The sequence below is a fragment of the Leptosomus discolor genome, chromosome 9 (assembly GCF_034619465.1).
Source record: "Leptosomus discolor isolate bLepDis1 chromosome 9, bLepDis1.hap2, whole genome shotgun sequence".
Lineage (NCBI taxonomy): Eukaryota > Metazoa > Chordata > Aves > Leptosomiformes > Leptosomidae > Leptosomus > Leptosomus discolor.
This window is the reverse complement of record NC_141399.1, coordinates 7,781,899-7,807,246: the sequence shown is the minus strand read 5'-3', so window position 1 is coordinate 7,807,246 and position 25,348 is coordinate 7,781,899. Positions and strand designations below refer to the sequence as shown.

Below are 25,348 nucleotides of genomic sequence, written 5' to 3'. Positions count from 1 at the left end.
TAACCCTGCAATTCAAAGTAATGAACATGAAAAACAAATCTTGGCATTACACATGGACATATATTTCTTTAAGCACTCTATGGTTCTGATTTTTTAAATATGATTTACTAACTACCAGTGAGGGGGACTGATGAGCTATCAAAAATAGCCCCCCCCCCATTATTTCTGGATCATATTATTTGTACTACAATATCAGGTCTTTTTCAGTGTACAGCTCAAAATAACCTATACTGAGAAATTGCTGAGAGACTCAGCAAACAGGTTTGATGGGAGATACCCGAGTAGAAGGTACTGAGAGCTTTGGTAGCTGGTGGTGGCTGACAGAAGGTAAGGCAAGGAAAAAAAAAAAGAGGACTTGAAATGGGATTTTCAAAAAACGTAGAGGTCAGCTGAGCACATCAGATAGCAGAGAGGAATTAGATCTGCTCTAAGCGAGGGAAGAAGCTGCCACGAAGTATTGGGCTGGGGACTAGAGTAAGAGAACCAACCATAGAGGTGGCATGCAAAGTGATTGGTACCAGCAGCTCTGTGCTCAGCGAGATGGGGTTCAAGGGGCTTCCTACAGATCCAAACACAGGACAAAGACCTCAGTGTAATGCCCTGCTCCCTCCCTAATAAGGAACTGAAAACACTGCTGGAAATGGTGAACTTTTCTTCACTTTCCAGAAGCTTTGGCACAGGCAAACTCGCTCTGTGGTAACGGTCAGATGATTCCCAGGTTGTGATTTTTGTCCTAAATGCAGTTTGGACTCAATTTTTCCTCTAATTCAGCAGCTGCTAAGACAGTTTGAAATTTTCTGGCAGCTAGATGCTTAAGTGGCATGACTTTCAACTCGCTCTTCACTGCAAGCCTAAAGGGCAAACAGAAGTGAGTGGCTTGTTCAAAAGAGTTCAAGTCTGCACTGAATAGCTGATTGCAGCGCTAATTACCATGGTTTTACATCATTAGGGATAGCAACTGAAAAGAAGCTCTAATTCCAACACTGTGAGATACTGCTTTTTTCTTTTCTTTGGCTCTTAGCACTAAATGATCCATTTCCAACACTTCTGGTAAGGACAGGAAGGGAATATTTCATTTCCAGGGGTGGAGAGGGTCTTCATAAATGAGTACAAAGACAGTATTTTTGCTTATAAAATTCAGGCTGATAGATGTTTGTGGTGGGGCAGAAAGGATGGAGTAGTGAGGAGACGTCCTCTGAAACCTGCAGCAATAATGGATTTCACTCAGCTCAGCTATTTAATGCTCAATGCCACTGCTCATTTATGCCTGAGCATTGTATTTTGACACTCTAGATCTCAAAGAGGAATCTGATTTCAATTATACTATTATAATGTGCTGGCAATCATAAGTTGTTATGATATATTGTTTGTAAAGTTTTCCCACTGTGTCTAAAGCATCTTGTAACTCTCTCTACCCTGGATTGAGGGGAGCCTGAAGTTGTAGCAAGCAGTGCAAAGAAAAAGACACCTATCTTTATATCGCCATGCGATGTTTCAATGGTGTGGACATAAGATAAATAGAGAGAAAAAAGATGTCCTTCCATTTTAGGCTACAGAAAAAGCCTTCAAGTCCAGGACAGTTGACTCTAGCATGCATTTTCAGCACAAGGAGGAGGAGTTCACTCCTCTCTGTGGGAAGTGTCAGAGGTTAATTACCCTCACATGCCAAGAACATCACCAGAACAGCAAGGGAAGGTCCACCTAGCTAAGGAGACTTAATAGGTTGATTGCTTTACTGCTTTGCAATTTTGTTCCATCGCTACAAATCTTTCTTGCAGTCATATATATCACAAGGACCTTCTTAAGATCACTGAGTCAAGGACCAAATGAGCAGGATTATTGGCACACACCTCTCCTCACTTCCACCTACCTCATCGCACCCCACAAACACCTTCCAGTCAACTGAACCACGAACAGGGAATTTGCTACAGACTTTGCTTTTATATGGAGGTAAGACTCAGGTTCCCACTGATGGGCATTTCAACAGGTAGATGTTGCATTGGTTCTTCTTCCCATAAAATACATTTAGCTTAGAAACTTCAGCATATATATCATCTATTTTTCAGAAGACAGATTTCCACTCCCCAGTTTAATGTGAATTTGGCACTAGGGAAAGCTATCAGAAACTCTAATGATTTGCACACGACATGTGAGTGACATTTCACCTGCATGCTTTTACTCTGATCTGGAGCAAAGCAGGAACACATCTTCAAGGGGATTATGTAGATCAGGCTCAAGGTTTATGCTATTTTCAACCTTCCGGTGAATAAAGGCACAACTGAGCGCTAACTATGAAAGCTTTGAAGGGAAACTCCATTCAAACATGCATGAAAACTGCTCAGCTTAATTCTTGTAACTGAACACAAACTAATCACAATATTTTTGGGTGACCTGAACGGAAGACTGACCTATAAAAAAGAAAAGGAAAAAAAAAAAGGAAAAATATACTCTGAAATAATTCACAAAACACACCAGTAAGACAAACGTACGTTCTCGCCGAAACAAATGTCAGATCTTAGTGACTCCAAAAAATGAAGCACAGTAGTTTTGCAGAATAACTTGTTCTGAAACAGTCCCCCACCTGTCCCAGCACAGACACAACTCCCAGCATAAAAGTCCCTTGGGAAGCAGTGAAATCACTCTGACAAAATGCTGCTTTTATTATGAATAGAATCTGTGCAGAATGGAGAGGTATTTGAGAATTTGAGAATTGCTTATTTGAGTTGATTACTGTGCATAGACAAGACTTCAATGACAAATGGATTTCAAGTGGCAAATATTATTACCTTCTTTCTTTCTCTCGGGGTTTTGGTTTTTTTTTTTAGGAAAGTACTTTATGTACTTGGTAGGTACAAGGTTAAAAGAACCTTTTCAGCTACAGATACTCAAAATAAAAGTGTGCCTTTTGTGGTCTTATTCCATCTCTAAAAAAACATGAAATGTGTAATTACATTGTGCAGTTCAGAGACAAAAACATATGCTTAATTCTGCATTTTGGAACCAGTAGCACTGCTTTACTTCCAGGTACGCAGCCCTTGAATGGTCCTGCTGGGTTATTAAGCATCTCCTCTGCTGTTGCAGGCACCACATCATATCCCCTTGAAATGTGCTGATGAGCTTCCCCCTTCAGACAGCAAAGCCTTTATGCCTCCTCCAGTTTGACTTACAGGCTCTAATGGATTGGCACTTTCTTCTTATTTCCAGTTTAAACTACTCACGGCCAAACAACACCCAGTTATTCTTCAGCCAGCTCTTTGGTTTAAGTATCTTCTATCTCTCCTACCTAATAACTAAAGACAATAATTTTGTTCCCTCTGTCCCTTCATTTTGCTAAGCAAAAGCAGCTTTTCTGATCTGCTCTTGTGTACAGCCCTATTAGTACCTCTGCGCCCTGCCTCTGCTCGGAGTTCAGCCTTTCTGAACCCCTCAACTGTTGAAGTCCAAACCATGAGATATGCTCAGTGTGTTTTATCAAGCACTATGTATAGGTGAAATAGGAAAACAACAGCAATAATATCATTAAGCTCTGGAGAGGGGAGGAAGAAGGAGAAAATAAAAAAATTAAATTAGAATATAGATAAGGCAAGTTTTCTGTGGGGCCTCTAGAAAGCAAAAATCTCAATGACCTGACATTGAACCTCTCTTAATGCATTTATCCCCCTGCCCCAATCTTGTATGAGTCCTGCAAACAGTTTTTCAGATGACACGTGAGCAGCCGAGCACACAGAGGGAGCATTTCAGCTTCATCCTTCCTGAAATCATCCTTCTGTTCCTCACTCAAAGGCAACGGCAGGACTCGCCTGCTCCCATAAGCCAGCACTTTAGCTGCATACACTTCACAGTAAATATTTTACGGGCTGCTCTCAGCAGTTGTGGGTTTGCATTTTAACAATTAAACCTCGTTGTTGGGAGTGCACCAGTAACTTGGAGCAGGCAGAGATTTTCCTGTATATTACACATCTCTTTCTGATATTTTTCTGCCTGATTAGTAATCACTTCTGACAAATCCTTTCGACAACTCTGAACACCAGCCTTAGTGTTGCAGGGATGCTTCATGCAAAGCGTGACTGAATGCAAATGTTAGGCTAATGCAAGGATGCCTGACAGCATCTGAGCATTTTCTTCAGTGGACACCAGAGGGAGGAGGAGGAAAAGACAACTGACAGTGAAGCTAAAGAACTGCTTCAAGAGCCCTGAAGGAGCTTATCAGACACTGGAGCTGAATACATTTCTTTAATCAGACCAAAATAAATAGCGGCACCTTCTCTGGGGATGGTACTTCCGATAAACGACTTGCCAGGAGTAACACGAGGTAAAGTTACAGGAGAAAGGACCCAACTGCAGCAGCACTGAGTGCTGGGTGCATTTTAGCCAGCTCCATCTCACAAGCTTCAAACAAACCTAGCTGGTTCTGATTCTGGGGCTACTATTGCTATCTGTATTCTGCTTGGCTTCTGTGCCACAACCTGAGTGCCTTTTGGTCCAGCTTTCTTCTGGATGTGAAGAAAAACACGTTTCAATGATTAACTCTGGATCCAGGGCCACCACAGTTTCTGAGTCCCATACCACGACAGCGTGGAATTTGGAACTGCAAGTGCTCTGTGCTCAAATGGAAGCATCAGGACCTTGAGGGAGGGAGAGAGGCAGTTCAAGGAGATTGATATGGTATCTATCTGGGAAGGTGATAGCAAATGCTCAACATGTGGTTAGTATCTCAATTAAATTAAAAAAAAAAAAAAAAAAGAGAGAGAGATTCAGCAAGCTTACCAGGGAACTAATAACTATCTTATTAAAACTATGCTTTTATTTCCTATTCGAATCTTTTCATTATGCCTTCCAGGCATAAGGAGGATTATTAAATGTCAGCCACAATTCAAATAATTAATGTATGGTGTTACCAGATATATATGCACTCTCCGGGAGGATTAATAATAGCTGCTATTTTTCTTTCAACCATGTTTTCTCCATAGTACATATATTAATCATGAGAACACAGTGCATTTTTTAAACCTCTCTACTATTAAAAGTCTTTATGGAATTCACATTTTGAAAATTGAAGAATTCTTAGTATAGTCTGTTCTCTGCTTTTTAATTTACTATCAAAATACAAAAACACAGTAAGCACTTGGAAAGGAAGGAGTATAAGGCAGGCAGTGCTTTCTCCAGAGCTGCTATTAATTGCCAAATCAATGCCCTCAATTCCTTGAAATGGGTCTTTAAAAACAACAAATCAGATTGCAAATTCAGAAAGCAGCCTGTCCCCCATTAAAATGGACTGGCTATGGTTGCTAACTTAGTACAATCAAACACTTTAGAAAAGGCATCAGAAAAGTACTTTGATATCACACACTTCTCCCAGGGCTGGCTGGGGGCTGTGTTCGGCACCTACTTGTCAGCTTAACTCTGCCTCTGCAGCGTGCTCATCCCGTGAGGTGCTGAGCACCAACGTGCTCGTCGTCCTTTAAAACCACTGCGTGGGACAGGGAGTGCAGCAGGGCTGGGGCTTTGCCCCTCTCAGATCCCCGCTGCCAATGCCGGAGCAGAGAGAGGGCGAACTGATCCCTCTGCTCTTGACTTTGGACTCAACAACTGACATGGACTTTCCCTGTGAGCTTGACACTAACTTTTCTAGTAATTTTAATCCACAGACTAAAAGGTGGGACTAAAGCTTGCTACCTCAGATTACTTTACACTTACTATGTGCAGGGAAAGAGTTCCTGTGGATGGACTGACCCCACTGACAGGTGACCTATCACCCATGCTCACACGTGAGTCACAGACACACTGCCTGTAGGGTGTTCTTTGTACCTGTTGGTGGCCTCTGAGCAAGGCAACCAAAATGAGCTCAGCTCCCGTTTGCACAGCAGACAGACATGTCCAGAAGTAACATTTCAATTGCTTACAACTTGGAGAAGTTTAAATTCTTTCCTCCACTCCCAACTGTATCCCAGATGTAACCCTTCCACAATGAAGAGTCAAGGGATATCTGATTTTGAACACTGTAAATTACAGCCTCTTCCATCTCCCAAAACAGCTCAAGAAATGTCCATTTTGTATTCAAAATAATTAAGTTTTATGAACATGAGATCAAGGTTTGTTATGTAAGTAAAGGTGTAAACATACGTGTAACCACCCTTTTCTGCGTTATGGGAAGACGTGTGTAGTGTACGCGCGCATGGGAACTACATGCACGTTCCCCCCAGTGCAGCATCAAATCATCTATGTTACCTGACAACAGCCAACTTGGGGCAGCTCCTGCACCTTAAGACATAAACCTTTTCTACAGAGAAGCTTAGGAGAGCAGGTCTTTCATGACATGCATTTTTTTTAACTTTCAAGAAGAAACGTTTTAAAGGAGTTTTGAAAACTTACCTCCTCGCTGCACCAGCAACGTGACTTCGCTTCCCTTAGGACATTCAATCAGCATATCCACCACCTGGTTGTGAGTGAGGCTCTGCACATTCTTCTTGTTGACTTCAACTATAAGGTCGCCCTCCTTCAGGCCGCGGCACCGCGGGCTGTCCACGATTTGTTTCACTCTTTGGCCGCCTCCACCAGGACTGTCTGCTATAGTAAACCCAAAGCCCATAGGCCCTTTCACTATATGCACAGTTATGAGTTCAGGTTGCGTTGCTATCGAAGATGCCAAAGAGACTGTGTCATTGGGGTAACCATGGGGTCCATTGGAAGAGACCTCAGCTGGGCTGCTGGGTCTTGCTTCCTTTGTGCCATTTACTTTCCCTGTTTTACTACTGTGGCTCGCCGGGGAGTCGTAATTTTCCTGCCCGTTCACAATGATGGGCTCTTTGTCCAAAATTGCCACGGATGTAACCAGGCTCGTGTTGGGATCATCGGGATCGAAGGGCAAGGGGTAGCCTCGGCACAGTTCGAGGTCTACGCTGGCACCGATGGGGATGGACTGGAAGATTTTCACAACTTGAGCGTGAGTGTGCCCCAGCACGCAGGTATCGTTCACGCTGACTATGACGTCCCCTGCAAAGGACACAGACAGATATACCAAATATATACTTTATTTCACCCTGGGAAGGTGAGGACTAAAGCTTGCAAGCTGATCTGCAGTATCCACAGGTACCACTCACAGGTAAATAGTAGCAAGGAAAAGGAGCGGTGACACTCGGGCAAGCAAGAACTATGTGTACACAATGGATTCACTGCATAAAGCTTTTATGTACATAAACACTTTTGAAAGTGAAACTGGAATTGGCCCATGAAAAAAATTAATGAATTCAAATGACGGTATATGGCCCGTTTAACAGTTATTTCGAAGCCCAGCTCTCACTGTTACACACTGTGCTACGCTGACATATGATAGAAACAAAACTGAGAGCACGAGAGCTGTTACAGAAGGCTCTCAAATACCAACTGCTCAAATACAGTGCCATGTGTCATGTCTCAGACATACTTCGGCCTGAAATCTAAGTATTGATTACGTTATGATTCATTTTTTAACACTGGGGGCTGCAACACAGGGATGTTTAATGTTGTGATGCTCCACCTGCAAGTGAGGAGTTGTGACCTCAGGTGAATCCTAACAGAATTTCAACATGCTGGGCCTGATCTCTGGCAAAACTAATTGGCCTTTGGCACCTCCAAAGAGGGAAATGCAAACTAGCCCACTCCTCCACTCATTCCCTGGGAGTAGCTTGGGAGATGAGGTGAGTGCTACAGCAGATACACAAACACGCAGTGATGCAGCCCTACAAAAATACGCCACAGCAGGGAGCAGTAACCCACAGCCTGATGCGGGACCCCACAACTGCTGGCTCCTCTCTGCAGGTCAGCATGGGGAGAGCAGGAGCTGGCAGAGCCCCAGCTGGATATTTTGACACCTGAGGTGAAATTCCAGCACATGAAGTGCCTTGCTACAAGATTTTGAACATATCCCTCAATGTATCTCACTTCCCTGCTTGCTAATAGGAAAGCTGAATGCCTTTCCCCAAAAAGCGGATGAGGACTACAGTCCTTTATGAATTGCACATAAAACCAGCTGTAAAAACACAAACCAAAGTGGTGGTGGTGATTTTGATGCAAAGCATCAGTACCTGTCTCCATTTTGCCATCCAGCGCCGCGGGGCCGTCAAGCACCAAACTTTTGATTTGGAGAAATTCATCTGGCTCATCCCCTCCAACGACAGTGAAGCCAAAACCCCTGCTGCTTTTCCTTAGCTTGGTGTGGATGAACTTCCCTTTCAACTCAGACGGGTTTCGTGTAAAAAAAGGTTTTCCTGTGTAGGAAGTTTGGAAAAAGCTATAAACAGGCAGGCAAGGGCGTTTGATCTGTTTTTCCTTTGCCCCTCCCCATTCTAACAAGTACACAGACAAACACAGCGGTGTGCTGGGATGGGGCTGCACTTCTCTCCAGCATCCTCTCACCTCATCGCACTCCACCCGTCTCCTCGGATCTAATCACGCAGTAAAAGGAGTGAGCAAAAACCCTAGTACCTGGCGCTTTGTTAGCTGTGGTTGTGCACACCAAAGCCCCAAGGCTACAAAGGGGAAAACATGCTGCTTTAAAGAATGGGATACATTAAAGCTGGCAATGCTGGCTTAGATACACGTCTTATCTCCGTCCTGAGGTGGTTATATCCATCCCAGGAAGGACGGGACAGGGGCAGTACAAATGCCTCCTACAGAAGGAGTCTGCAGCGGGAGCTTCTGCAGAAAGGAGTATCGTTACGTTTTTCACCACTTGGCCTTCTCCCAACCCACCGAGCAAAAAAGCAACTTCTGAGCTCTGGCAAGACACTGCATAACCCTTTAGCACAACCGCCCCCGCCCCACCATTGCTACCACCCTGTGACCTCCCGCCAGTGAAAAAGGGGAGGACGCTGATGTTGTTCTTCAGACACTGTTTGAAGTCTTTTCTCTTTCCCTTCTGCTCCTTGCTTGTTGTGGATGAAACACTGCTGTTGTGAAGTATGGATCAAAGAGCGGCCCAGGACCAGAGCGGCTGTGCTGGAGGGCCGTTAATGCTCTCTGGGAGCATGGTTAAGAGGGAATGAGGGGCTCCAAAGACAAAAGCATATCCTTGCAATGCATGTTGCACAGGCTTAGAAAAGGAATCATGGTTGCTGTACTTCACAGTGCCAACACTAAACACCTTTGGACTTTTAATTTTTCTTAATGCTTGGAGGGGAAAAGACTGTGCCACTAAGCCCTCTGGTGACAGCTCTGGGATCAGCAGTGCATATCGCAGCCAGGGGAGCTGGCGTACTTTCAAAAACCTCCGCAGCATCGCCATGGGCCTCTGTTCAGAAAGGAGACCTTGAGGGAGAGTGAGGGGATTTGAGACTCGTAAGCCTTTGATTGGGGAGGGGAAGTATATTTGAAGATTATTCATGAGGGGGCAGTATGAGGACTTGCAGCCTTCCACCTTTGAAAGTTAGCACAGGAACACGGTATTCCTGCACGTCGTGGGCAGATGTACTGCTCAGACCCCAAGCTGCAAACAAGCCCTGACTATCAAAGTGCAACCCAACGTCTCAGGCAACAAACAGAGCTGAGGGGCAACGTGCAGCGGGGCTTGGTCCTGTGCTGATTTCTGGTTCAAAGAGAAGCAGAACCAGCACAGATTGCTGGCGTCTGCCTACAGATACAGGGCGAACCTGCCCTGCAGTAACAGGGTAGCAGCACCATAGACTACGTCCCACCTACAGAATTTGGGAGGGGATCACATTTTAAATGAGTGTATCTATAAAATGCCAGATGGGAGAGCGGTGCCAGGGGCACAAGGAGAGGTCCTTGTGCCCATGCCCCCACCAGCAGTGCCATCAGTGGAAGAGATGGAAACCCCTGGGTGCAGGGCAGGGAGACAGGGAAGCTGCAAATAGCTGCTGCAAATGGGGAGCAAGAGAAGAGGGAGCAGTGCTGAGAAAGGAAGAGGAAGGAATGAAAGAGAGAAGGAGTCGTCAGCGGGTACCAGGACGTGTCACTCAGAGTGGTGCTGAGACAGGCTAATGCTCTCCTGTAATGTTGCTGCACAATTTCAGTGGCTGGCAGTCAGGAGTGAGTCGAGAGCTGAGTGAGGCTCCTAATGCCATCCCCTGCACGACGAGTCCTTTGCATTGCTGTGCATGGATGCTTGGGCAGCCCTCGCTTCAGCCTGACAGCGTAAAAGGCAGAGGTGGCATTCACAGATGTCTCCCCGAGGAAGACAAGGATTTTGGGGGCACTCTGATGCCATGCCTAACTCCAGATGCCTGATGGTCAGGGTACCATCCCCAGATCTCCTGCATTTTTCCTCGCTGCAAGTCTCGATTACTCTAATGTACTCTAACACCCCTCAGGAATGCGCTGGGGGCTTTGGATACTGTTAAATTTTACGTATCTGTTCTGGAAGGGCTGATCTGCTGCCACCTGCAGCAGAGAGCACTCCCTGGCTCTTCACGGCAGGAAAGGCTGCCTGGGACAGCAGCACCCACACTGGGTTCGCCTTCACAGACCACGGCTGACCTGCATTCCCAGCTCCTGGGGGCAGCCCTCCCCTGGGCTGCTCCCAGCTCTGTCAGGATGACATCCTCCAGCCAGACGCCCCCTCTCTCACCTTCCCCAGCCTCTGGTTCCTGCAGATTATGGCAATGCCATTTGCTTGCTGTGCAATTTAGATGTAGCCGAAGATGAAGCCTACTTATAACCACTTGTAACCAGAGAGCACTTGTACTGCAACAGGTACAAGTGGAACTCTGTGCCCTTGCTGGCAACCTGAACCTGGCAATGTTTCAGCTCATGCTGCAAATTCAGGAATGATTCATGTCCTGTCTGGTTAGTGATTTAAGACAAGTGACTGGTCTGTGAGCAGTTGGCTATATACAGACCATTAACACTAACAAATAAGGCTGTAATAGCCCAAAGTACTTGTACACATACAACATCAAAGTAGGTCTGCAGTACTTGGACCTATTATTATTCCCTCCTCGTGCAGAGCTTCCCAGAGGAGCTTCAACTCTGATTTTTCAGAAACATGATGTTTGCCAAAGCCCTAGTGCCTCTTTGCCCTCTGTTACTACAGAAAGTCAAATTTGGCATGGAGGCCTAGTAGCTCTGCAAAGCTCTCCAAACGGCAGAGGATCTCCCTCTTCTGGTGTTCACCCCAGCTCCTACCCCCTCCCCATCCCCAGATTTCCATTTGGATTCAAAGCATGCAAAAAAGGAAAATCCATGAAGTTGCCAGCCAGACTAATCCATGGCATTAACAGAACCTGGCTGCTCAGTTGTCACAATTGCAACCAAGACACCCAAGGTCCCCAAAACCAAGGTCCTGCCAAACAGTGCCGGCAACCTATACGCATCACAGCTCCCAAATACACCGACCAGTTTCCAGAGCTCTTAAAGTACTTTAACTTGAAACTCTACCTGTCCACTAATGCACACGTCGGGTGACATTGGCTCTGGCTCTCAAACTAAAACATGACCATGTCCGTGTCTTAATCACAGCACAACATGGTGAGATTTTGTGCAGCTTTTCGGGAGGGAATGTTGATGTACGAGTACCGAAAGAAATCTCTGCACCAGATCTTATTATAAGAGTGACATTCTAAACCCAGTAGAGTTTAGAAGGTATAAAAGCCTAAACCTTGCATATCCACACAGCTCTGTTGAAAACGGTCTCCTCCTACTTGCACTTGCATCCACTGCAGTTGCCGTTAAATCCCACCGATGTTGTAACTCATGTTTTCACCATGTCTTTTAAAGATTTGAATGCTACACAGAGAATAGCCACAATCCATTTTTGATGCAGGTGATGTCATTTGCCTCTTGCATTTGTCAACAAATGTGGTCTTGAAACAACTAGTCTCAAAATCTATGGGAATCCAGATAAGCAGGCACATGCCCTGGTGTGTGACACTAGTCGTGGAGATACTCCCTTTGCTGGTGGCTGAGGGAATTTCACACTCAGGAAAAAAACCTTGTTGCACTTTTACAACTGGTTTAACAAGGTCGTTACCTTGCACTGGTGCTTCCCGAGCTGCCTCTTGGTTGTTTGAAACATGGTTTGGAGCAGCGGGTGGTGGGAGAGATGGACACTCCTCTGTCCATTCTAGAGAGGGCAGAGAGGGAAACGTTACTTGTTTCACAGCAGCACGAAGAGCTCCTGCACATACACACACTGGAGTGTGGGGCTCAAGCGGAGGAGATGTGAGAAGCATGGCAAGAGAGGAAACAGTGTCACGGAGAGAGAGAATAAAATGAATGGGATGTCCAAAAACCAGATCTAGAGAACCCTCTATATCCAAGTCAACTGATCTGCCTGCTGGGACACCATACCTCACACTCAAACTTGGGACTCGATTTGCACCTAAGTGGTCTCCACATTTATATGAAATCTATTCCCCGTGGCACTCATGGCATCTAAGCAGAAGAGCTGGTGTTGCAGGAAATGGGGCTGCAGGAGGAATGCTGAAGCCTAAGTTATTTTCCCCTTGGATAATAACTGTTGTGAAATGGTGTGAAAGCCACGAAGGCACCAAAACAAACCCAAATGCCACAGGCCCCTCACTGCAGTTGGGCTGCATTTAAAGAAAAAAAAGAAAAAAAAGAAAAAAAGAAAAAAAAGGGGGCAAAAAATGTTTTAAAATAATGAAATCACTTCAGATGTTAGAGCTTGACAACATCCTAAGGTCTTTGGTTAAGAAGTCTCTCATGCAGACGGGGTTCTCTAGTGCACATGTAAATGCCCACTCATCCCCTGTGAGTCCCAATGCAGACTGGAACAACACCAGGTACAGTGAGTGACTTGATGGAGCAGATTAAAGAGGAAAATGTGTGTTTTAATTTGTAAAGCCTAGAAACTTTCCAGAAATAAAGGACATTAAAAAAGAAAAATCCCTCCCCTTTAACATGGGTGAAAGCTACTATGTTTAAGTGGCTATACAGTTTAGATTTTCTCCTTTGCTGCATCTTACATGAAGGTCATACACAACCTTTCCTGTGCACGTCATTTTGCCTTTAAACGCTAAGGCCACAGAAGGAAGGACAAACACATTGGCACGGTGCTGCCAAGGCAAGGGAGGTCACGTTCCCTCACGAAAATCCCAACCATCACACCCTCAGTGGTGCCAACCTTCTGGTGGCTGTTGCTGTTGCTCAAGCTGTTTCTTCCTCTTTGCTTCAAGAACTGGGTTTTCATACTGTGTTTTCCGGTTGATGTGGCTGGAGATGAAAAGAGAGCAATAAATTAGGAAACCCTTTATGTGACAAGCAGGAATGACGGCCAGGCATGGAACTCCTCTGAGGAAAAGAGTAAAATCCCAAACAAACCCAACAGCAGTGGCTCACCTAGTCGTGCCAAAAAGCATATTTAGGAAGACAAGTGGATTCCCGTACTGATATGATGTCTTGAGTAGGAATGGCTAATTCCTTCAAATGTATTAAACTAGTGATCTATCTGTGCAAAATGAGATTAAAGCAGAAAAGGCGCTCTGTCTGATTGTATTTTAAAGGACAGGTGTATATCATCCCTGCTTTCACCAGAATCCTAGAGGTGCAGTTATTCCCTGGCTCACTGAAGTTAAAATCTGAAACAAAATCCAACAACTGGTAACATCCGTCAGCTATCTCACCCATGCACACTATTAACAGGCTGTCTTAAAAATATCTGCAGGGATGTAGGCTATGAGCTGAAAAGCTGGGCTCCAAACTGAGCAAAATATATTCAGAATCAGCCACCAGCAAATACTCCCAGCGGAAACCAGCCCTTGGTGAAACTTCAGCTGTCCTCCGTGGAGAGCCACTAGGCAGCTTTTGACCCGTATGAGATGTTTAGAGCCAATCCTTCTTACCAGTCTCAGGAAAAGGAAAAAAAGAGCAGCCCAGCCCCAAACATGGCAGACAAGCAACGCACTCCGCGGAGGATTAACCATTTTATGAAACCAAATGACAAACACCAGTCACAGATGCCAGGGCAGTGGGGGCACGTCTGGGGACTCTCTGCAGCTGACGGCTGCAGCTGAGATGAGCTGCTCATGAGTAATTTTTCAATAGTGATTTTGCTACAGCAAAGAGGCAAGTAGACCTTAGAAAATTATATTAGCTTAAAGCCCATCTTTGTATCCAAAGCGAAGTATACCATGAAGAACTTGCTATTTTATTGTCACCTATCCCACACGTCTTTATCAACCCCTGCCCTGCATGAAAAAACAACCACTTTTTCAAGTAATTATGATAGAAGCACTCTAAAGAGTGATGTTCAGAATTTCTTCTGCTAAGATCAACATTAAATCACTGGAAAAAAATTAACTAATCAAATAAAAACAAGTTAATGAATTCTGTAAAAATTTCCCATTTCAAGATATCTTCAGAAAGAAAAAATGATAACTACTTTAAAAATGATATAAACTTTTTGATGATATAGTTGTTTCTCAATAAAATCTATTATGCAAGAATAGAGTGCCTGAATTGGAAGGGAAAAAGGCAAATGCTCAAATTATAACCATCTTGCTAGCTTATTGATAGTAAGTAAAACAAACTTATGTCTCATTGCTGTTACTTTTCTATTTAATTTCATCACTAAGGAGTACCACAAAACTAATGGGCATGTATATATAAAGTGACAGGAAAAAATGCTGTAAAGACCTCTTGGCATGGCATTTAATAGCCGAAAAATATTCTTGATGTCTTCGGTAAATAAATGTCAAGCCTTAATTACACAGTTTGCTAACCTTGTTTCCCTAGGCACAGATGGTAGGGTCAGAAATGAGCCAAAGCAGACAGAAACTGTATACCATGTCTATTCTGAGGGCTATCATAAGCCATCCTACTAGACAGGAGTATACACATAATTAAAAATTCATTTTATGGGGTCAGTGATGAAACAAAACTCAAATCTCTGGTTTCCCAAGGGAGTGATCTGACATCTAGATAAAGAAGAAGCTGTTCTAATTCTAGAGAGAGTCCCATTAAACCTGTAATTCTATTCACAACAACAGAGCTTGATGCAAGAAAGTCCCATTAAACCTGTAATTCTATTCACAACAACAGAGCTTGACGCAAGAACCCCTGCCATGGCTGTTTGGTCACACAGGCTTGTTCATTCCTCCTTCTGAGCTTCTTCTGACTTGTAACTGAACCAGCAGTCTGCTTTGCACACTGGTATTGTGATCATAGCACTGTACGAAGGGGATTGAGCTCATTAATTGCACAATTGTTAATGTTCTCTGGATAAAAGTACTTCCTGAGGTGCTGGGGCTCCAGCACGCCCCAATCCTAGGGTGCTCCTGTCTTGCTTGAGCTCACCCCTGGAGCTCAACCCCCTCCCAGGGTGCTTCTGTCTCGTCTGAGCCCACCCCCACCCCAGGGTGCTGCTGCCAGAGCCCACCAGAGGATGGGGAATGGCAAGGCACGGCTGCCCCCTCCCAGCCCCTATAGCAACCCTGAAGCCTGTAAGGGGCCAGGGTTTCCTCCTCCTCCTCGGTATGAGAGGCTACCAACAAAGCAGACAGACCGCTGTGGAGGAAAGCCTTCCTCCACCCGACAGCCACACCAGAAAAGGAGAGCAGCACTTACTCTACATAGTAGACACCATATACGGGATCCTCAATTTTCTCCCAACCAGCGGGCAACTCTGGAAACAGAAAAAGCATTACTGAAGACTCCAATGCATTTTTTTTCTGACAGGGAGATGCTTCTGCTCGCCGTGCAAAACTCATCAATAGCTCAGACTTTGCTTTGAACACTTTTCAGAACAACCACAGCGTCCTTTTAAAGGCTGGCATAGCATAGCACCAACGTCATACCCTGTCCTGTGAGGGTTATCAAATCAGTGGGAAGATGCCCATGCCAGTTGATTTTGGATTTACGAACAAATGATTAATAAATTTCCTTTCTGGGAGTACCTCAGGTACCTTCCTGGTTTCACCACCATGGGCAGAGCGGCCCTGGATGCAGCACTGCAGTGGAAGTCAAGGCAGGCAACAGGCCAAAGCCATTTAAGTGCCAGACTATGAATATGGGCAAGATTACGGCAAGCAATTGTAGCACTCTAACAGAGGGACCACGCTCATCTCCTGTACCGGGGCCGAGCCATTTATGCTCACCACTGCTGAAAAGAGGGGGGTTTTACTCCTTTCTTAGGGATTTACACTGCATTGCTCAACCATGAGCCCAACACAAAAGCCCATCTTGAAACAGGACAAAGTGAATTTAACGTAAACGCCGGGCATACAGAATCCACCCAAGTGGGGCTGGCACACACAGATGTATTTCACTGCATAGCACTTAATGTAAAAACACACATTGCTGTAACCACATGTAACAGAGATTTCCTTTTTTAATTAGCATAATTAACAAAAAACAATTCTGAAGATAAAATTAACATTTGGAAGTGTATCCGCTTTTGTTCCTGTTGATTTTCTAGACTGCATGTAGTACTGTAACTATAATTAGTAAACATAATAAAATCACTTCAGCATCCAACTGGGGGTTATTAAAGCTGTATGTATTACTTAAGGGCCTGATCCTTGTCCCTCTCATTTAAACACAATGTTCCCATTGGCTGTGCGTACCAAAATAATCATGCTATTAACAATACAGAGTGGTGTGTTTGTGTAATACTGTGAATCAACTCAAAAGAAGGCTCCACCACACTATGGACTGTGCAAGTATGGTTCTACAGACTGCACATTCACTTAAGGGGAAAAAAAAAAAAGCCACTGTCAGATAACACAAGTTCAAATACCCCATGCAAAATAATTCCTCAATATTAATCACTAAATTGACAAGACTGATAGCAAATAATCTATGTTTGTTTATTATCAAATGCGAAGATTTCTTTTTATTAACGGCATCAATTGCTGAGCCAATACAATCAACAATGGTCCATTAATTAGAATAAATGCAACTATCTAGTTCTGTATTTATAGACTTCAACTATGTTGCCATAAGGATAGAAATATCTCCAGACTGGAGACGAACAGAATCTATAAAAACACACATGGACTAATTACTCAAAGTTTATGTTTGTGTTCAGAATTGGCTGAAGATCAGATTAAATCGATTTTCATGGTTTTTGCTCTAGATCTCCTTTATTACAGATATAAGGTAGGTTTTTCATTCTTGTTTTATCCTTATTGGGTTTAACATCTTTGGATTCCTTGAGACATAAGCGATTAAATGCAAGCCAGTGCTAACTTTTGGGCATGAAAATACTCCACAATTTTATCAGCAGACTGATCTGAAACGAACGCTTCAGAAACAGATAATCCTTTACACCGTGCAAGCATATGTGAGAAAAAGTTAGAAAGCTAGAGGCCAGTCTTGAAAGTCTTTTTGCAAAGGGAACTCTCAGGTTTGCAAAAAAGTGTCCCATACGGTGAAAACACTGTGGGACTGGCTTAAAGAGTTTCAGTGCAATTAAATTAAGACCTAGGATGCAATCAGGGAAATCACAAGTTGGGGCAGCCATTTAATTCGTTGCGCTACAGTGAAAGAGACCAAGCCGGGGTGGAAGAAAAATAAAAAACGAATGAGGGAGGGGAGAAGTAACGCACAAATGCCTTAAAATGACTTTACCGCAACTTTTTCCTGCTAAATGTCTTATGTCTATTTTGGACTCTTCAGTATTTTTTATTTTTAAAGTTTAAATAAAAATTTGTTTGTTTTTCTTCTGTTCACAAAAGGTTTTGGTAGTAAATTTCATTTTTTTTCTCTTATTTTAAAGAATCTTCACAGAAGGTCAGAAAACCAGCACTTTCCTAACCTCAGAAATATACTGTGCCAAAATCTTTCCAGTTTTCTATTTCTGCAGCTTTCCATTTAGGGAGCATATCTCTATGTTTTCACAAGTAACAATACACAAAACTGCAGCTTTCAAAACATTACTTGTCGATTACATAGATGAGCTTTCCAACTTCTAAACCCACTGAAAGTTCTCTAAAGCAAAAGGCAATATTCTCCACAGCCATGTTGCAGAGTCTAGCTTCTTAGTGGCTTTAAATTATTCATCTCCCTTCTCTACCTCTCCTGACAAACTGAAGATGACCCAGAGCATTAGATTTTATCGCAAATACGAGATTTCCAAAAACATTTTGCATCGTCGGAAGCCTGAGTGAGGCATACGGTTTTTATTTTGGTACATCCAAAATAGCACTCTGCAGTCTCAAAGCATTTGTCAGCAGGTAAATTCAACGGACAAATATTCAATTTTATACTTTTAAGCCTGGGGTAAATACATGGATTCCTACTGGGATGCTCCTGTTTAGTATCCTACCTTACAAAGGGGATGATTGGATTCCTAAAAAAGAACTTCTCCAACCACTAGGTATTTTGCACCCATGCATCACTATAAAGGAGCTGGAGATGACCTCAGCATACTCAGCTCTTGCTGCACCCTGTGAGGCCAGGAGGATCTGCCCAAGTGCATGTCCAATTCCACTCTAAAGGTTAAATTTTTGTGTCCTTCTGTACAACATTCTGTTAAAAAGAGGTGACCTATTACTCCATATTCAACCCACCTCTTTGGAAAACAAGTTGTTGTGCCAAGCTTCAAGTTTTAATTTTCTCATATTTAGAGGAGAACCTGTTGATAAGCTAAGAAGCTAAGTATCTGGTGCCAACCAGTTTACACTGACCACGAGGACAGTTAGCAAACAGGCCCCATGTTTTCATGCCCCTCCCCAATGTTGCTGTAACCGAGCCGTTTGGAAACGTCTTTCTTTACACAGCAACATTTACAAATCTTAACAGTATATCGATGGGCTGTAAACTCAGGAAAGCTTATCTGCAGCAAAACAAAGGGAATGTATCTCGTGATGTTTGAGCAAAACACTTGTGTATGTAAAAGCCTGCAGAACTGGGGTCAGGCTTATCAATTAATGAGTTTCCTTGCATCTATTTTTTCAGCTCACTGGATTCTGATATCAGACTGAAAGAAGGGAACATTTCCATTTCATTACTGCCTCTATATTTGCTCTTTTTTTTAACTTCTCTCTTTATTTTAAGTCACCCTTTGTGAAGACGTCTGTGAGAAATCTTTGTAGGCTGTTGGTGTGCATCCACCTACTTCTGGTGTTACTTGGTCTGCTGTGCATTATTTGTGTGAGCTGCACGTAATGCTAATGTACCACTAAAGGGACTGCATTCTTCTTTAAATTGTCATCTCTTTCAAATTCTTGCAGTAAAAGAAATTAGGCCTCCAACATTATTCCAGGCATTATTACCCAGAAGAACAGTTCCTGGAGTAGCGTTGGAAGTCCACTCAATAGCTGCTGGCTGCTGGTGCTGTATCAATCACACGGAAGCAGGAAGCAGAATACACTTGCAAGTCATTACAGAAACCAGAGGTTAATTTTCTGGTAACACAATCCTCCAGTACGCACAACTATAAACTGTAAATACAGTCCTTTCTAAAAGCTGTAATAGACCTAGTGGAAATAAAATCCTATGCAACCTCCTATGCCTTTCAGCTTTCCAAGTGCACTAGAGCATAGCTGAACAGAAATAACAACTACCTCCACCATCAGTATAAACAATGAGCACTGCTGAGATTAGATATCAAGACAGCATTCTTCGCAAAAAGATGCAGCAAACAGAAGTGTACCACATCATTGAAAATAAGCTGTTTATAAAATCACTTACTGAGGCAAAATTTTCACCTATTTCATTCACAAGCTCAGCAGAAGCATCTTATGGAATACCTAAACTTTCTAAATCACACTTTGCTTCTCTTGTCTGGAAAATGTCTTTGGCCCCAGTGAAAAAGCATCATTAGCTACTTGATTTCAACTTTGGCATCTATAAGCTTTCTCCTGGTGCGAGTGATGCCAATGGAAAAGCCCCTGACTTCTGCAGGGTCTCGGAGGAAGCAACTTTAAACAAACTTTGCAAGATTAAGGCCCTCCAGCTTTCTTCAGGCTCTGAATCCGTAAGAAAAACACTGCAGATCTGAAGCTAGGGGAAGATGAATGCTTTATGCGCTAGGGAAGTTTTGCTGATAAATTAAGCTTGTTGAAACAAAAAACTGAAAGATGCAAAATGATACAAAGGAGAAAGTAAGTAATTAAATGCTTAAAACAGTGCAGTTGAAGTCAAACAGCAAAACGAGAGATGGATGATTTACCTAGTTCACTGTCCAGTTCCTCCGTGTGTACCCCTTCTTCTCCAAGGGAAGAGCAGTAAATGAGACAGAAAAAATTAAAAGAAAATTTCAGATACCAGCACCAAGCAAGAAATTCCCTACAGCAAACAGCAGAACCAGCACTAATTTTCTACAGACCAAGCCCAAGCTTTCCATTTATCACACTTTAGTGATCAGAATATTGATGGATCTGAGGTAGATAATGAAAGAACTGGTTCTTGCATTCTCAAAATACTTGTACCAATTGACCACGTCCATGCTACGGTTTGATACGGCAAAGTAACACATTTGTGTTGTTCTCACCGTAGTGAAGCTACTCCCTCAGATCTGTATGGTCTGACCTTCACAATCCATTCTGCAGACAAACAGATCTATCAGAAGGCCAGACCTGAATACTAATGAAGAAATCTGAGAGGAAAACCTTGCATCTAAATAAGAACTAATGTAGCAAGGTTTTCAAGAAAGTGCCTAAATTTATGTGCATACAAGGTCCAATTGACTTCACTGTAACTACTCAGATGATTTAAGATAGACACAAAGTGAAGCGCCTTGTTTAACTGGAGGCGCAGGCCCACACTGAAGTCCAGATGCGCTGGTGAGGCATATACAGGAATGTACCACTTTTAGCAGGGCACCTGGGACAAAGATCACATAATTTTTCAAAGACACAAAGCCATCAATATTCACTGTTGCTCCATTTATCATTATCTGCTCCATATTCATAAGTTAACAGTGACACAGATGATTAAAGTATTGCTTAGCCTATAAATAATAATAATGCAGTCTGAAAATGAAAGATGATGACAAAACCAGAACAAAGATGGTAAAAACAATCTTGGACCTAATACAGTAGAGTATAAGCCACAGATGTAGTGTCACAGCATTGGTTTCGAAAATTGGGACACCTAAAAAACCACTTCCACGACCTGTTTGCAATACAAATGTAGTCTACCAAAACAGGACCATTAGCATGAAATATGAATTGCAATTTCCTTTGATAGCCTAAACAACTGGAAACAACCAAAAACTTGTAGGGACACATATCCTGATGAAGAAAAAACACAAAGCAACTGCACCCAAACAAATTTGAAACTGCGTCTAACATTTATAAAAAGACCACAAACAGGATGGGATCCAGCCTGAAAACTCAAGCACACAAACACACAACAAATAAAACAGAGCAGGAATGCCCCTGACTTCAGTGGAAACACATCCAACATCGCCAAGAATGGACAGCTTCTATGACGTAGTAAAAATAACCTTCTCTCCTCTGTGCTCACACTGTTTTCTGAAATAGAATTCGTCTTCTGTGCAAAGCAAGATCCCAGCAGCCAAGCAAAACAGCGCAGTGCACTGCTGTACCTATGGAGCAACTAGTTTAACTACTGAAAGTTAAAAATATTCATTAATGAGCAACTCAGTGAATGAAGTGAAGGGGTGTGGGGGAAGATGAAATCAGCTGATTTTAAGGACCTGATAAACGAAAATGCTACGACTCTGCAAAACTATGAATTTAATTAAATACAAAAATACTAGAGGTATGTTTCTAATCCCAATAAAATAAATTATTCCAACGTTTGTTTTCTAATTGCTAAGAGGACAAGAGAAAGACTTTCCCTTCTGCAAGGAGACTTAATACTGTTTAACAGAGGAGCTCAGCCACCCGTTGCTGACTCATCCTACTGGCTGCTCCTTGCCCTGGCTCAGAGCACGGCGTGGGGCACGCTGACCCACAGCAGTACATGCCACTTGTTGGCATCACTGGGGCTATCGATGTAGTGGGAGTCTTGCCGGTAGAGACAGCCAGGACAGAAGTTGTGCTTCAGGGAAAACTACCCTCTGAAAGAGCAAAGCTCCCTAACAAATGATGCCAGTTGCTAAGGATCTGAAGCAGGCGTCAGCTCAGAATGCTCAGCTTTTGCCTGAGCTTTGCACATCCTTGTGGTTCAGGGTTGTGCTGCACCGTGCACTAGGAAGTTGGTGACCTGCTTCACCACAGCAGCAAAAGCTGCACAGGCAAGTTCTCACATCCTGCAAAATCTCACACGTGAAAGGAAGCTGAGGTTGAAAAACCGCGTGTGCAAAAATAAACACAGCAGTTCTGGAGGCCAGATTTGAACCTACCAGTAAAAGGGAACCGAGCTGATTCTTTTCCAAAATAAAATCACAATTCTTATTGAGTTGACTCACACCAGCAGGAGGTTAATCACACTACGAAAACTAATTTTACAAGGAAAGGACCAACACTGATGAAGCAAATCCCTCCATTTTTAACATATGTCTACCATGACAGCATTGTGTTAGCCAAAATTATGCATTAGAACACCATCACCTTTCCTGGTCTGTAGACCAAAATTTCCATGCAGGTTTTCCCAAACATTTAAGTTACTTTCATCACGATTCCCTTTTTCTTCCAGCATCAACTAAAGGATGCAGGGAAACAACCTCCTTTAACAGTCCTGCACTTGGCTGCTCTAAATTGGACAGTGGCTTGCATTTCCAACATCTCAAGGAATACAAAATTACATCAGTGTAAATTTTCAGTGGCAAAAATCTACACTTTCAAACGGAACTTGTTTTCAGCAATCATTACATTAAGTGGACTGTCAGAATTTAACAGTAGAGGTGAAGCAATTGAGTTATTTCTGCTCAAACAAGCAAGTAAGAACATAACTCCTTGAATTCATGTAAAGCAGGTGGTTGAAGCATAACACAGTGAAGCCCACAGAGACTCAGTCGCTTTCCTCCTACACAGCAATCCAAGGAGCAAACATCTTAGAAAGCTTTGAGTCTCGTTCAGCATTAGTGACTATTCAAATGCCTTTGCAAAATCAGAGGCCTCTTACTTCTAGCACCTCATTGATTTTTATTAAACGATCTGCCATCTCAATGGCTATTTTACATACACAGACAGTGATTTTACAACAACATAATGGATATTGTCTCTATGCACTTACTAATAAACCTTTTTTTTTTTTTTTAAAAAAAAAAAGGATTTCTGAACACAGGTTACTGGAAAGGGGAAAAGGAAAGGAAGAAAGCCACCTGGAAATGGACCAAACACATTATTATTTCACTATTTTCAGTCTCTTACCATCATCTTCACATTCTTCTAGAGGCTTCTGCTGTTTGTTCAGGCACCGTGGATCTAGCCAAGATGTTGTTTTTGTGTTATGGCTGGAAACCAAAAATGGAAATATGACCTTTGTTAATAAAGCAGAGCTGAAGTATCAGTGACATAAAAGTATATATCCTCTTTATTATTCAACAGACCCAAAGGCATACTTTTTCTTCAGAGGAAATGGCATTACAATTCGATGTTTTGCAAAGAAGTTTACCAAATCACAAGAATCTTGGCATTGAAAACACAAAGGTGAAAAGTGAAAATACATAAATCAGCATTCCTGACTGGAAAGATGCATGTGAAAGCTATAATATTATAATATTAATTTCCAAACTTTTATCTTTGGTAGTTTGTTTCTCAATTCCAGGAGCTGCCTCTGAGCCATTTGCCTCCTGGTGAAAAGAAAGAAGTGTCCCTTCCTCCCTAAAACATGCAGTGATCTTTGTTCCTGTAAAAGACCTTTGACGTTTGTCTAGCTTTGACACAACCATTAGTCAATAACAACATTTCCAGTGAAAACTTTTTAATTATACAAATAAAAGTGTTCTGTCAAAGCCTTTGATGGAAGTTCAACAGCTTTACTTTCAACTCTTCCTTTCTACAAGTCCCCTGACAGTATCATGGTGCCAGTCCCAGCGGTGAAGGCTGCATAGTAAACAGGCTTAAAATACATTTTTCTAGAAATTATTTTCTCCCATCATTTCATTTCCATACACAGACAATCTTGTAATATAATGCCTCTTCTACAAGCTGATGTCATCTCAGACATAACCTGCAAAGATATCCCTCCAGTCCCTAAGGTATCATTTCTCTAGCTTAGCCTTTAGCACTGCTTAACAGTTTTAAGTTTCAATACCGTAGTAATGCTATTTACTTCTCCTTCAAGGTCTCAGAGGGGTTTACAAACTTAACCTTAGCCTCACAACAGTCTTATGAAGCTGGAAATGCTGTAATGAGGGCTATGATCCCTGAGGAACTAACAACCGACCAGCAAACTTATATTCTACTGCAAGAAGAGGGAACTCCCTGCTCCTAAGATCCGAGTGTGTAAATAAGAGGTCGTTGTTTTACACATCCTACTACCTAGCCCTCCCAAGGCAGGACGAGCAAATATGTTTAATCCTTTTGTATCCTTCAGAGCAATTAATCGCCAACTAGAAAACTGAATGGCAGAAATTCAGCAAGTCAGGCAAATTAATAGCAATAAAGCAGAGGGGTTCTGCCAACTATAAATAAGAAAGCCTGTAGTCTAGCTGAGAAAGAGGGCGGTGGGAGGAGAGCAATAGAATATTTGCATATTTCTTGCAACTTTGTCTTGCTACCCAAAGGCTCACAACAGTGTAGTTTGCTGAGGCACAGAAAATTTAGCTCAACACCTTTCAGATCACACACTCAAGAGGGACAGGATTGTGTTAGACCTGTAACGTACACAAATCTACATGCAGGGTAACGAGAGACTGGGATACTTGGTGTAATGAAAATCCCAATTAAAGCATCAGAGAAGAATATCTCAAGAGCCAAACTGCTTCAGCTACAAGCCATCAGGATCAGTTATCCAACATGCGGTTCTGGCCCCACTGGACCTGTGCTGGTTCTGTACGAGCAGCTCAGATGTTCCCATACTGTTCCCTCCAGCACCCTGACTTGATAACCCAAAGTGCTGTAGATGACGGTACAGACATCTGAGCCAGCTTGGGTCCACACAGCTCATTAGCTTGCTCTCTTAATTTGATACAAATCAAACTAAATTGTTTCTAAGCTCAGGGTGTCCTTAGAATTAATAGAACTGCAGTCATTCAGTGCTGCATCCACACTAACACATTCTTGCACAAAATCACCCCCTATGCATATGTATCCTCAAAATGGTCAGTCTGCACTGCAGGGAAGGAAGCAGTTGGTGTGCTACCAGATTTTCACATCAGACAGACAGTTGTGTATGCAGGCTACATTTTTCCACCACATGTATGATTCTCCTGCAAAAGATCTAACAAATTACTGAAGGTGCTACAGTCCTGCATTGCTAAGAGAACACACACACATAGAGAATATAGCAGCCATGGGGATGGGTTTTGGGGAAATCGGTGGCAGCAGCAGAACCCCTGGCTGAAGCGCCTGTAAGGCAGGACAGCAGGGGC

At 43.0% G+C, this 25,348-nt stretch overlaps 1 protein-coding gene across 2 annotated transcripts in view; it reads right to left on the bottom strand.

Moving 5' to 3' along the window:
- MAGI1 (membrane associated guanylate kinase, WW and PDZ domain containing 1) overlaps window positions 1–25,348 on the bottom strand; it is a 353,430-nt gene that overhangs the window by 46,753 nt on the left and 281,329 nt on the right. The window contains exons 6-12 of one of the 2 annotated variants that reach the window (XM_086470625.1): window positions 23,184–23,266; window positions 20,072–20,110; window positions 15,523–15,580; window positions 13,082–13,170; window positions 11,966–12,058; window positions 8,064–8,246; window positions 6,373–6,993 (exon numbers count right to left, since the gene is read on the bottom strand). In XM_086470625.1, coding sequence (XP_086326751.1) covers window positions 6,373–6,993; window positions 8,064–8,246; window positions 11,966–12,058; window positions 13,082–13,170; window positions 15,523–15,580; window positions 20,072–20,110; window positions 23,184–23,266 — 1,166 coding nt within the window. The remainder of the gene's footprint in view (window positions 1–6,372; window positions 6,994–8,063; window positions 8,247–11,965; window positions 12,059–13,081; window positions 13,171–15,522; window positions 15,581–20,071; window positions 20,111–23,183; window positions 23,267–25,348) is intronic. The other variant, XM_086470626.1, reaches the window with a different exon arrangement.